Source organism: Aptenodytes forsteri, unplaced genomic scaffold (assembly GCF_000699145.1).
Source record: "Aptenodytes forsteri isolate BGI_AS27 unplaced genomic scaffold, ASM69914v1 Scaffold146, whole genome shotgun sequence".
Lineage (NCBI taxonomy): Eukaryota > Metazoa > Chordata > Aves > Sphenisciformes > Spheniscidae > Aptenodytes > Aptenodytes forsteri.
In genome coordinates, this window is record NW_008795128.1 from 4,315,893 (window position 1) to 4,328,656 (window position 12,764).

The 12,764-nt window shown below is 40.7% G+C and overlaps 1 protein-coding gene across 1 annotated transcript in view; it reads left to right on the forward strand.

The window, feature by feature from the left end:
• Positions 1-12,764, forward strand: part of AMBRA1 (autophagy and beclin 1 regulator 1) — a 127,370-nt gene that overhangs the window by 81,082 nt on the left and 33,524 nt on the right. Inside the window, exons 12-13 of the mRNA XM_009277524.1 lie at positions 1,859-2,047; positions 2,503-2,657. Of these exons, the coding sequence (XP_009275799.1) occupies positions 1,859-2,047; positions 2,503-2,657 (344 nt within the window). The remainder of the gene's footprint in view (positions 1-1,858; positions 2,048-2,502; positions 2,658-12,764) is intronic.

A 12,764-nucleotide genomic window follows, 5' to 3' on the forward strand; every position in this document is an offset into this window, starting at 1 on the left:
CTGAAAATTACTAGTTTTAGCAGCTTCGAGACTGAAAAAAGTGGTTGAATAAATTTAGAGTACAGGTGTAGGTGTTTTGGTACAGAATGTAATTACATAGTCCACTTTTTATCCTCGTCTTCTTTTTTCATCTGAGTTTCTTAAATGGAACAGTAGAAGTTGATACTCAACCATGTAGGAAAGCAGTTCCAGGAAAAATGTCTTTCAGACCAGAAGAACTGAAGATGAGGTTCAGTGAGTGCTTTAAATCAGCAGTGCTGGAAGAAGGAGCAGTCCTGTCTGCTTCCCTGTGATGACTTCTTTTTCTGCTGCTGCAAGTGTCTATGTGGGACACTTAGACTGTACGGTTTCCCAACCATACCAGGTTGGGAACCTGTTCTGGCTAAAAAGTGACCCAGACAACAGTCAGTAATTTCTCAGCCATATCAGTTCCCTGATGTAGCTTTCTTTCCACAGAAGTGTTGGAAACAAAGGGCAGGGATTGTTTCTTCTGGCAGCAGCACCAGTTTGTTAAAGCATTGAGTTACAGCCTTAATTTGATTTGGAAGTTCAGACTTTCGGAAGTATGCACAAAGCATTCTTGGCACTGTTCTTTTGTTAAACTAATAAGGAATCTAGCCCAAGAAGTGCCCTCATAAACTCATCTGCAATTTTAGCTGAACAAATCAAAGCCACTTCTAGGCTGGGCATGGTCTGAAGGCTTAGAAGAGAATTCCTGGACTGTAGAAGTTGGCATAGTGCTCCACATGATGCTATAGCTTCAAGGATATGAGATGGGGTGTTCAGTCTTCTAGCATGCAGAGCTTCTATATTGCAAATGTGGGCTTTATTTCTATTTTTTTATATTTCTGTCCCCTTGAGTTTGAAAATACTAGAATCTGAAATTCCCCCATCCCCAAAATAGCGTATGCAGTTTCAGCTCCAAACCTTCTGGAAAATTGCAGCAGTTTTAGTGAAACACTGGAGCACATTTAGGTTAGGCTTGAGGGAGCGTAACCTTGTCTTATCAAGCCACCATTGAACTGCTGGTAATAACAATGCTAAAAGACCTTGGAACCTCATTGTACTAGGAATGGCACAAGTGCATAGTAAGATTCAGTAGCCCAAAGAACTTATGGACTGCATATGCAAGGCACGGAGGGGAAAAGATTTGTACAAGGTCACCCAGTGACTCACCAGCAGAGATTAAAATAAAACTTAAATTTTCTGAATTGCTGCTCACTACCCTGCCTGCTAAACAGTTATTTCACTGATTGCATGAGTGTCTCAAATACTGGAGTAATTAAATGGAGGACTGGCTGGAGAAGTCTCTGCCCTTTCTCACTTGCTTTATCCAAGATTGGTGTGAAAATCAGCTGTCAGAAATTAATGTCTATATCTGCAGGGAGGATTTTTTCTCTCATCTCTTGTTTATTGGAGATAAGGGGAGCTGGAACTAGGGGCTCCGCCAGAGAAGGGGAAATGAATTAAGGTGTACTGTTTCCAGTGATACCACTGCTGGAGTTTGTCAGAGTCACGATTTGGGACTTGTTTAGACTGTGCTGTCCTTTACAAAGGATGGTGTTATGCTCTACAAAGGAGGGGTATGATAAAGTGCAATTGCCACTATTTCTTGGCTGAAGGTTCCAGGAGGTGAGTAGATTTCATTCCCTCGGCTCATTGCAGTGTCTTATCTCCTTTTTGGAGCAAGTTTTACATTAATCAGGGTATTAACGTTTCATAAACTTTTGGAGGAAGCTAAATGTCTTGAGTGTCTTTTGCATGTACTGTCCAGTCTCCAATGTTAGGTTTAAATCTTGCTTTATTCTCCGTTGAACCTGAGTGCTTTAATCACTGTTCCTTTCTTTCTTCTTTGCAGCCTCTGTGAATGTGCTTGTTCAAAACTGCAAGATTTACAATGATGCTAGCTGTGATATCTCTGCTGATGGGCAGCTGCTGGCAGCCTTCATTCCCAGCAGTCAAAGAGGCTTCCCTGATGAGGGAATACTGGCTGTGTATTCTCTGGCACCCCACAACTTGGGCGAGATGCTTTACACAAAGCGATTTGGTAAGCATGCAGCAAGAAGTCAGGGTGGGTTGGGAGTGTGAGAAGTTACCTCAGAACTCAGCCTGCAGTGAGAAATGCAATAGTCTGAACATCGGTGATTGTAGTAACAGGAAATACTTTATTAACCTTCCAACCAGCCACAAATATAGTACTGCTGGGGAGAAGTTTGTGGTATGATCTGGACATGTAAGGTGCTGGTATGGGGGAGCTGCTAAGGGATAGTTTTTTATTCCTTAAAGAACTTCATTATCTTAGTGGGAGGACACTTGCTGCAAGGAAATGTCTCACAAAATTTGTTCTTGTGCAGGTCTCCTTATTCTTCTCTATCCCTTATAAGGATGAGCTTAGTATGCCATACATTATGGGAATGCTGGAAGGGAATGAAGAAGCTGTGAGGACAAGGCATGGGGAGGGATGTCAACCTGTGAGAAAAATAACTCCTCTTCTCTTTATAGGCCCTAATGCCATTTCTGTGAGCCTGTCTCCAATGGGCAGATACGTAATGGTGGGACTGGCTTCCCGACGTATCCTGTTGCACCCCTCCACAGAACACATGGTTGCTCAAGTCTTCAGGCTGCAACAGCCCCACGGTGGAGAAACCTCTATGAGGGTGAGTGTATGTGTATTCTGCTTCTGTGTGGTTTCATCTGTGATTTTGTCGTTTTGGCTCTAGCATAGTAGGTGGTTGCTGTGTTATGGTAACAAAGAGGTAGCATGCTCCAGGCCTACTTGAATAATAAGCATGTGAAGGAATTTATTACAGAGGTATGCAAACATGGCAGGAGAACATAAGTATAACAGAATTGTGAAACTTTACTCTGGTTTCAAATATGATGATAAACAAATAATTCCATGTAGTGTGTGGTATCCTAAGTCTAGATATCACTCATGGTACCTGGTAGGTCTTTTGTACTTCTTAGGGTAATATGCACATTGCTTGTGGTACTACAGTTGGCTTTGCTGAGGGAGATTTTCAGCTGAGGTTTCAAGATCATTTCCTAACATTCCTAAAAGCAGCTAACCTCTAGGAGAGTGGACACCAGCAGTTTCAGGAAGGGTAGGAGCCAAACTTCACATCATACTCGCAGACTGAAGGTGAGGCTTACCATACTTTTGCCAAACAGGCTTTTGTTGGCTATTTATTAATGAGCTTTCTATATATATGTAGGACTATTTTGGCAATGGAATTATCTTTCGGTACTTCTGCTTTGTGGGAGAACTGAATTATGACCCACGCTGACTCATTTAGTATGTGAGGAAAAACCTTCATCTTTTTGCAAACTGGCAAATAGAGTTAAGAGAACATGTGTGTCTTGCTTTGTTCATCAGCGGAGCATGACAGCTATTCAGTGATAGTTAGGGATGGAAAAAGCCATGTCCAGTTGATAATGCACAAAGAGAGTTGAGGAGGCAGGACTAAATAATTTCTCAAGCTGAAATTTGGGCTGGATTCAAGTTTTAGGCCATGTATTCAGGTGACTTTTGTTGCAGGAGATGAAGAATAGCTATTCAAACCTTTTCATTTTGGGGGATAACTTGATCATAGTGGAATTCATTCCATGAGCAGCTTTATTTTCCTCTGTCTGTATCTCCCCCCCCCCCCCCCCTTTCTTTTTTAAAAGGCCACTCTGATTATTATTACTTTTGGCAGAGCTTTCCCAGTGTACAAGGGAAACTGTACACTGAGCCATTAATCTAGTGGCCCAGCACGGGGGAGAGACTTGTCTCTGGGAGAAATTGCTTGATTCACCTTCTGACTCTATAGTTGCTCTCCAGACTGCTCATGATTCAGAGAGGGTCATCTCAGCTGCGTCATCACATGAGCTGCTTCATCAGCTGATATAAAACTCTTGTTTATCATCATCATCTGCTCCATGTTATAATGCAAGGGAAAATCAACAATGAGGATATTCTTTGGTGCACCAGTCAGCACTGTTTCAGCCCTGGTTCTGAGCTACTATTCTGGTACGAGCCTCTTAAGGTAAGAGGCAGAAATTAAAAAGTATTTATAAGAAAAACACAATTTGGATAGCAGGTATGGTTGGTGAAAGCTGTGTGGATATGATAAGATCACTAATTACATGGATTCAGTATCCTGTTAGATCCTTTTAAAAGTCTAGTTTGCCCTGGTACTGTTCCTTTTTTCAGTTATTTTAAGATCCTAGTGAAATACATAGCTTTTACTGCCAGATACGGGAGTATCCCTTCCCACAGTCTTTTTACCATATCGTAATAAGTTAAGATCAAGAAGTCGTATTAGCTAAAATTGTGTCTCTTCCCATAAAGAGCTATGGTAGGATTCTTTCCTCTCATCCATTCTTTACATTTGCTCTAAACTTCAGTTGCTATGGCTTCTATCTAGCCCTTCCTTTTGGAGACATTTTTCATAGCCAGCTAAATCAGTAAACTTCTGTCTAAGCCTTCCGTTTATATTTCTTCATCTCCATTTCAAACATATCTTCTTTCTCTATGGTGTGTTATACTCTTCAAATGCTTGTACCTTTGCTCTTAGTCACCATTTAGTGAAGTAATGCTTTGTATTCCCTTAATCCTTTCTTGTAATTCAATCTTCCAGCTTTTGTTTTTTATCTTCTGAATTCTCTCCAAAATACCCTTCTTTTTTTTTTTTTTTCCTCCCCCTCATTCTTTTTTATGTTTAAATGTACGTAATGTGATAAACATAGTCTTACCAGAAGCCCACAGAGGATATTTTTTCCTGCTTTTTTGGACTACAGGGCTTTACTTATGCAGTTCAAAACTGTTGGGTTTTTTTTCTTTTTTGCTGTTATGGTGCATTGAAAATTTTGTATAATTTTTCCCACTCTTGCTTTTCAGACTTGCTCCGCATCACTGCACTCCTGTCTTTCTCATCTGCTGTAGTTCTGGATTATTTTTCTCCAGATGGATTGCATGTATTTTAAAGGTTGCTTTTTTCATCTTTCTTGCACATGTATTTTTAGTTTCCAAAAACCTTTCCCCCACGTTTTCAAATCTATCCAGTCTAGCAGGATTTGCGAACTAATTTGCTGTTTTCCCCTTTCCCACATCATGTTTAAAGATGTTAAAAATGTCTCATTTCTGACTGCTTTGGACTTTCAGCTTTCTGCTTATGTGACAGGGTCACAACTAGACCAGTTTGAATAAATTTGATTAAAGAGCCTTCCTGTGGGATGATGTTGAGTATTGTTTCAACATTCTGGTGTGGTGTTGGTCATCTTTGTGCAGTCTGTAGGACCAAGCTTGGAAAACATAAAACTGTTAATCTTGTAAATATTAATCCTTCATCTAGTTGTAAAAATTAGTAGATCAACTACAGGTATTTATTTTGTCTTGAATTTTGCAATAAGACTGCTCTGTAAGTTCATAATACTTTTCAGGACATGCAAAATAAAAATAGAGCTTTAAGTAGGAAACTTTCTATTATTCTTAGCACACTGTCTTTACAGTAGTTGCTGTATTCATATTCAGTTGAGTAAAAACCTGTTTGCAGCTTGGCCAGCATGCTGTAGAAAAAGGTTTAGGAAACCTAGTGAAACTGTATTCTTCAATTTCTAATTTAATGTGCACATTAGAGAGAAACAGAAAGCATCCTTGTTGCTTCTGTGCCAACAGCTTGTAATACAAAGCAATTGTTACTCAACTTCTTAATTAAAAATAAGTCATAGCCATGTTCTGAAGCAATGCTTTGTGGATATTTTAATTTTACATTACTTGCAAAACTCCCAAGAGAGAAATTCAAGAGAAATGCTACATCAGATTCTATGAAGATTCTTGTAAGTTGTCTCATGATTGTTCCTTCCTTCCCTGATGCCTTTTGATTTGCAATCGATGAACCGGGAGAGTAGGGCTTGGCAATGTGGCCTGTAAGTCACTGCAAAAGCATGGCAACCTGCTGAGGAGTGAAATACAGTGATTATTTCTGCTTCCAATTAAAATGGAAAGACCCTTCCTCCACATCCTTGACTAGCAGTCAGTGGAATGAAGGTTTCTATTCCTCAGAGAGGTTCCTCCATCTTGCTGTTGAAATAGAGGTTTTGAAGATGCAATTAATTAGTTTTGTTACATGAAACTCTAATACATTTAATTGCACCTAGAAATCCACTGGCTGCTGGTGTAATTTTCAGAGTTGGAGAAATGTTCTTTCCAAGAACCACAGCACTTTGGGATTGTACGAAGGAGCATCTTGGTTATACAAGTGTGCATTGTCTATATACATCTTGCTCCTAATATTTCAGAGAGATTGGATAGAGTTCTATGGGTCAGGGCTGACATGATTTGACAGTTACGAATTGTGCTCAGAAACGGAGTAAAAGTAGTGAATTGTCATCAAATATGGTAGAGTCCTGAGCTAGAGGTTCATGCTCTTTCTATTCACTCCCTTAAGATTGATCTGCTTAGCATTTCAGATGGAAACCTGGCTTTGCTAAAGAACAAGTTTGTTTTTCAGACTGAAGCTTAAAAAGCTCTCTAGTAGTGTTGACTTTTAACAAGAATGGTATGCATAAGCTTCACTTTTTGTTGTTTGTGTTTGTGGGTTTGGGGTTTTTTTGCAAATCTAGCTAACCTCTCTGGAATTTATCTGTAGCTGGAGAGTACAGGGAGGGAGTGCTTTTAGCAGATCTCTAGCTTGGAGTGGTACAGGTAGCAGTGGTACTGGGAATGGTCTGGAAATATTTGAGTTTCAGAGATGGGAAGTTTGGAGAAAGGACTCCAAATATGGAGTAAGAATAGGTTTTGCAGCCTATTTTGAAAGCATAGGTGGAGCTGGTCTCCAAATAAAGAGGGTCTGTTTTCAAGCTGCCTTGGGTCTAGGGTGATTTCTGAATTCCGTATGATTCAAAGAGTATACAGAGGTTAAAGAACTTAGAAGAACATGAAATTAGAAACGTGGTTGGAGCTGAAGTTCCTTAGAAACATAGAAGAGTAGGGATCATATTGCCGTGGATCTGTTAGCAGTAGATATTAGTGAGAAAGAAGGCCATAAGGTAGTTTGATTTCTGGCATTCACAAATTCCGATGCCCTTGCAATGTTTAATGTTTTTCATTTTACCCAGAGGAAGCTAAATCTAAATATCAGAAAAACATGATTACTGCAATCCAAATTAAAATAAAACTTGGAAAGGGGCTTTTAAGCTGAGGATACAAAAAGTGAGTTAGGTGATAGAAAAATTTGGTTGACGTGAAGCTGAAGAGCAAATCATGCAATTTATGGGGATAAGGTAACTTAACCAAGCCCCATCTCAAATACTGCATTGTGCTTTGAATCTGGAAGGAAATTTGGGCTGTGGAGATCTGGAATTAACTCTTGACAAGACTACTGGTATTTGGGAAACATCCCACTGAAGTGGTCGGTCAGTAGCCTGGATGGAACAGAATACATGTACACTTCCATTGTAAACAGATGGAGAATTCCAAATACTGCAGGAAGAAGGGCCTGAAGCAGAAAGGCACACGGAGTTTTAGCACAGAGACAAGCTTTTTTTCAGTGTATTAACTGTTAATGAGGACAATGCACAGAATATGTGAGAAGATGCACAATTTTATTGAGTGCTGTTGTCTCCTGAGCTTCATGCAAGTGTCAGTAGAACGTATGCAGTGTGGTCTGCAAAGGTCACTGCCAGACCTCATTGACTCACTGGATGAGCTGTGAATGCTCCTGCAGCCAACAGCGAAGGGGCTTTAAGCCTGAAAGCAAATGGCTGTGCACATTTGCTTCACTGGGGTGCAAGTTACAGTTTTGTCAGAACCCTTGATAATGTGAAAAGAAAGTTGGTTAGGAGAATATATGGAGATGGTTTACTGTAACATGTTACCTCCAGTGGAAAAGTTCATATGAACTAACATACTTCTGAAAACAAGAGTAGTTTGCAAGAAAGAGTACCAACCTCTTGCTGTGTTTATTGAAAAAGCATGCTTATTGGTGTGGTCCCTTCTGTCTCCTTTTGAGAGAGACTTCGACATCTTCAGGTCGACAGGAGGAGCTTCTGACAACTCTTGAGTAGAACTGCAAATAATACATTCAATTACTGCCCAAAGAAATTTTTCACTGTTGGCAGAAGTTGAACCAGGTAGATGTTTCTTAGACTGCCAGAAGTCCAAGCAGAGTCACAGACTGTGTGTACTTGTTGATACTAGGAAGAGGGCATGGGGACAGAACCCTTTTCTGACTGATACGGGAAATCCCTTCTTTTAATACAAAGTAGAGCATAATAGTCTGGTTGAGGCCAAATAGTTTTACATGCTCTGTGTATCGGCAGATTCTCACAGGTTTCTTTAGAAAAACAGAGCATATCCAAAACCCATGCTGGTAAGCACTGCTTATGTAGAGTGCCGTAAGAGCAAGCTGTATTCAACATCATTGGAAAATGCAACACCACTTTGGTGTTGCAGATGGCATGAAGATTTGCATAGATGTGCACATTTGAGTATAGATGCAGGAATGGTACGTTGTAAGAGTTAGTTAAATTGCTATGTTGACCAATTCATGTCTGCATGAAGGCTGCTGAGACAGAATTTACAAGAAACTTAAAACTCATTAGGATCCCTTCATAAAATATTGTGTTAGTATCTCGTGCAATGGTTAAGCATGGGAGCAGTGTCAGTTTTAGCAAACTGGTGTGAAGAAAAGGCAAATTATATTTATTCGGGATGTTTTTACTTCATGGGATGTGAAGCTGAGAGCCAAGACCTTTTGTTTAATATGGGGTCCAGTATTAGCAGTGCTGAGCTCTTGCAGTTCAGGTAAGGCCTTAAGCCCATTTGCCCCACAGTGGTTACTGTTAGCTTTGGTGCAGTTGGGTACATAGTTTTAACTAGATAGAAAAAATTATGGCAGAGATGGTTCCGCATCTGAGATTATTTATGTGCAGTCATCTTGCCCAAGTCAGGTAGGGGGAAAGGAGCCAAGGTGAATTATTACCGGATTTGCACTAAACTGGCCATGGGCTGAGAAGAGGTTTGCAATTTCATGAAATTCTTTTTCTTTTGGTACTTCTTCCTACCACCTTTCTTGAACTAAATTTAAGCCAACTCTTTCCTCTAGTATTTATTCCTTCCAGACGTGTAGGTAGCTGGATGACAGCCTCTTTTCACCTAGTTGAGGTGCATGTAGCTTTGTCATCAACATATTGTTGACGCTTGATCTTGTATGCTGTTCTATTGAGGCTCAGCAGACGGAGAGCGAGGTGGAATGGCAGCTGCGTGCGAATCCTTTGCTCTTGTCATTAGATCTTTAACATATTGTAGATTTTGCTGTTACAGTCTCAGCATGACATTTAATGGGGAATTCACAGGTACTGCTTTTGGTTTGTAGTCTGAGTTAAGGGCAAAAATTAAGCAGCTTGTCATTTCTTTTGCCATAGAAGTGACCATATTTTTTATTAGATTGTTCCAGCATTGAGAGCTGTCGGTGATTTTTGCAAGAGAGAGAGATAGCTGGGGGCACAGTCCTGTTTGCACAGTTCAGTTCACTTCTACATCTGCACTGAATATATACATATCTATCTTCTGTCATGCTAACACCCCCTTTGGCATTCCTGTTTCTCTCCTTTCATCTGTTCCAACCACACACATGCACAATTGAAAGGACAATTGTTTTGCTTAGCAATTTCTTGCTTACTCAGCCCTAGGTTTCAGATCTGGGCTTGGACCAGTCCCCTAAAGGGCTTTTTGGAGGTATTACCCTGGTTTTGCAGCCTTTGGGAGACGAGTAGTAAATTAATGAGCCACTTCACTGCTAGTGTTATTTTCCTGAGTGAAAGCTTTGTTACTTGAGATGATCCGTTTCTTCATAAGACCTAGTTCTTGTTAATGTTTTGAGGTTTTCCACTAGTTATTTTAAAGCTCTTTCACATGTAGTAGTTGCATGGCAGACTTGTGAGATAAAGTACCAGCTGATAATGCCAAGAGCTAGCCTAAAGAAGGAAAGGGTTAGGTGTGCTGTAATGAGACTTCTCCTGATTTGAAAGATCAGCAATAAATTATGTGATCAAGTATAGTGAGGCAGAACCAACAATGTTTTACCTTTCCATAAAGTTTCTCAGTCCATCCAACAGAAACTTCTGGTGCTGTTCTGTTTTAGGAATGAAATCAAATATCCTCAGTTAAGCTTTCAGTTGTTGCTGAAAATTAAGGGTTAGTTCTCATTTCATTCACTGTGGCTCAGAAAGCAAAGCTAGGATTTTCTGCACTGACAACAGGTGGGCAGAAAGAGGTTTGTTGTATTGGTAAAGACTGAAGAAGAATTTCATATATGATCCTATTGCATCTGGGGATGATAAATGGAGTTGAAAGAAATTTTATTTGTGCAGAGCATTAGATGATAAGATCCATTTGAGGATAAGACTGACAAATCCAAAAAGCTAAGTGCATTATTTTTTGCTTCTTCCATTTTAACAGAGAAGATCTAATGGAAAGACGTGTATTTTGTTGGCAGGAATCAGCTGTGGGGGAGGGGTTGAGAGCAGCATAGACCAACCTGCCTAGTAAGAAGAGACTGGGAGCAAAAAAGCGGTTTGTTCCTCCCCCCCCCCAGTCTGATCGTGGGAGATGCATGCCTTTTTCTTTGCATCTGCGTATAGATACAGAAAGAAGACTCCTTCCAAACAAAGGGGAGACTTGCCTTGTTTCAAAATACTGATGTACGTTGTCTTATGAATAAATGTATTGAGCCATTGGTCAATTATCCCAAGGAGTTTGTTTTGCTTTGCATTCAAGGCCCTCTGCTTTAGACAAACTAGACTTGAATTCCGCTGCAGAGGGCTCTGGGTTTGTGGCAGTGCAAGGCCCGAATTTCAGCAGCTTTTGGTGAAATTCATAAATTAGAAGGCAGAGTAAAGAATGTAATCTAAGCAAAAAAGGGATAGTGTTATTTATTAAGGAGATCAAATTAGGATGTCTTATTATGCTTCTGGACCTTAAAAAGCCACAGACTTGTTTAAACTAATTGGCAGCGTTATAGAAGTCAGTGATGCAGGTGGCTTCCTGGCAGCTAAGCAAAGGACATGTAGTGCTTTCAGTAGAGTGGTAGATGCTTCATAGATCTGATATCCTCTGGTGTCAGAGGTGAGCTAGTTAACACATTGACATTAAAAAAAAAAAATACAAGGTGAGATCTTTCAGTGGCAACACCCTATTGGGATGAGTAAGGCAAAAAAAAGATAAATTATTTAGGGGCTGTTCAGTCTCATTAGGGTGCTTGCAATCAAAAAAGATGAAGTGAAACTTCAAGTTCTTGTTCAAGGTCAGACTGTGGAGCAGAAGATGAAGGGCAGATGGGGAAATGCAAAATGTGTGCAGCCCTAGTTGGACTGCTGTTGGTTTTGCTCTGCTTATGCCTTCATTCTGTCACTGCACCTCATCTGCTGCTCTGCAAATACAAGTACACTTTGTAGTTTTCTGCATTTTTTTGAATGCTCTTTGGGTAGTTTCTTACTGTACGTAGGCTTTGCTTTGGGGTGTGTTTTCAATGAACTTAATATTGTGGATTGGCTGTGCTTTTAGGACTGCATCTATATTACATAGTTCATGTAGCTTAGTTTGTTAAAGTGGATTACAAAACGAGGTACCTGCACTGGCCAGAAGCTCTAGTATAGCTGCAATTACATTGGCAAAGCTGTGCAGCCTCCACAATTACTTTGGTGGTATAACCTGTATCCATATGAAGAGCACTTTGTTTACCACCATAAACTTTAGATCTGTGCCGGCACAAGATATAAATGTTGGCTGCCTGTACAGCTATACCCATCCAGCAAAAATCAACACTCCTTTCTGAAGCACTTTTCTCTGCAACCCAGGTCAGAGTGGTCATGAAGCTGTGGATTTTACCAGTCTTCCCAGTAAGAGGTTTCTATTGGGTTTAGCACATTAGGTGTTTCTCTTCCTGTGTGTTTTCATGGTCAGTCAGCCTCTGGTGACAGCATCAATTCAGTTGAAAATTAATAATTAAATTTTAGGCTGGTGCCTGATAAACCCGCCTGGTCTGCTCCACCTTTTCCTCTCCCTTTACCTGTCAGGATGGAACTTCACAGATGACAAGATTTCCCCATGTAAACAAGAGAACAGCTGCACCCCCTCCCCACGCAGTTTTTATCAAGGCTGATCTAACAGCCCAGTTTACTGCTTGCGCTAAGCAAAGGTAATGGCTTGAAATTTATTGGCATCTTGAAAGGCGATGCATCTAGTCAAGAACAGGAATGTCTCTTATTGAATTTAAAAAGATAAAAAGCAAGAGTTCCTGCTGAGTTTCCCTACCTGCTTGTGCCAACTTTCTCTTCTCCTCTAGCTTCAAAACATGTTTTTTCTTTCTTGAGTGCCAGAGAGGAGAAGAAAGGTCCCACTCTGCCAAACAAGTAGTGTTCAGCACTCCTCTGCCTTCCATTGCTCTCCTTAGAGGTGGGAAGGCCTTGAGCAAAGAGACGGCTGTGCAGATGACGTGGTGCCTCCGCTTTGGCCAGGCATGGTGCTGCTCGGATCAGGCGAGCAGTGCAGCACTGTTGCCAACTGGCAGCAGTAGCACAGGCTTGGGGCAGCCTGCTGCTACTCTGACAACTGACAGGATCCTGGCAATTGCCCTGTCCGGCTTATTAATGTTGGCACACCCCAGAAATGGAGGGAAAAGGTGGAATTTGAAGAGCGTTATTAAATAGCAGCAGCTTCCCTGGGATAGAGCAGGAGGGGAAGAAGGGAAATGCTAGGTCAATAACTAGGGCTTTGCAGA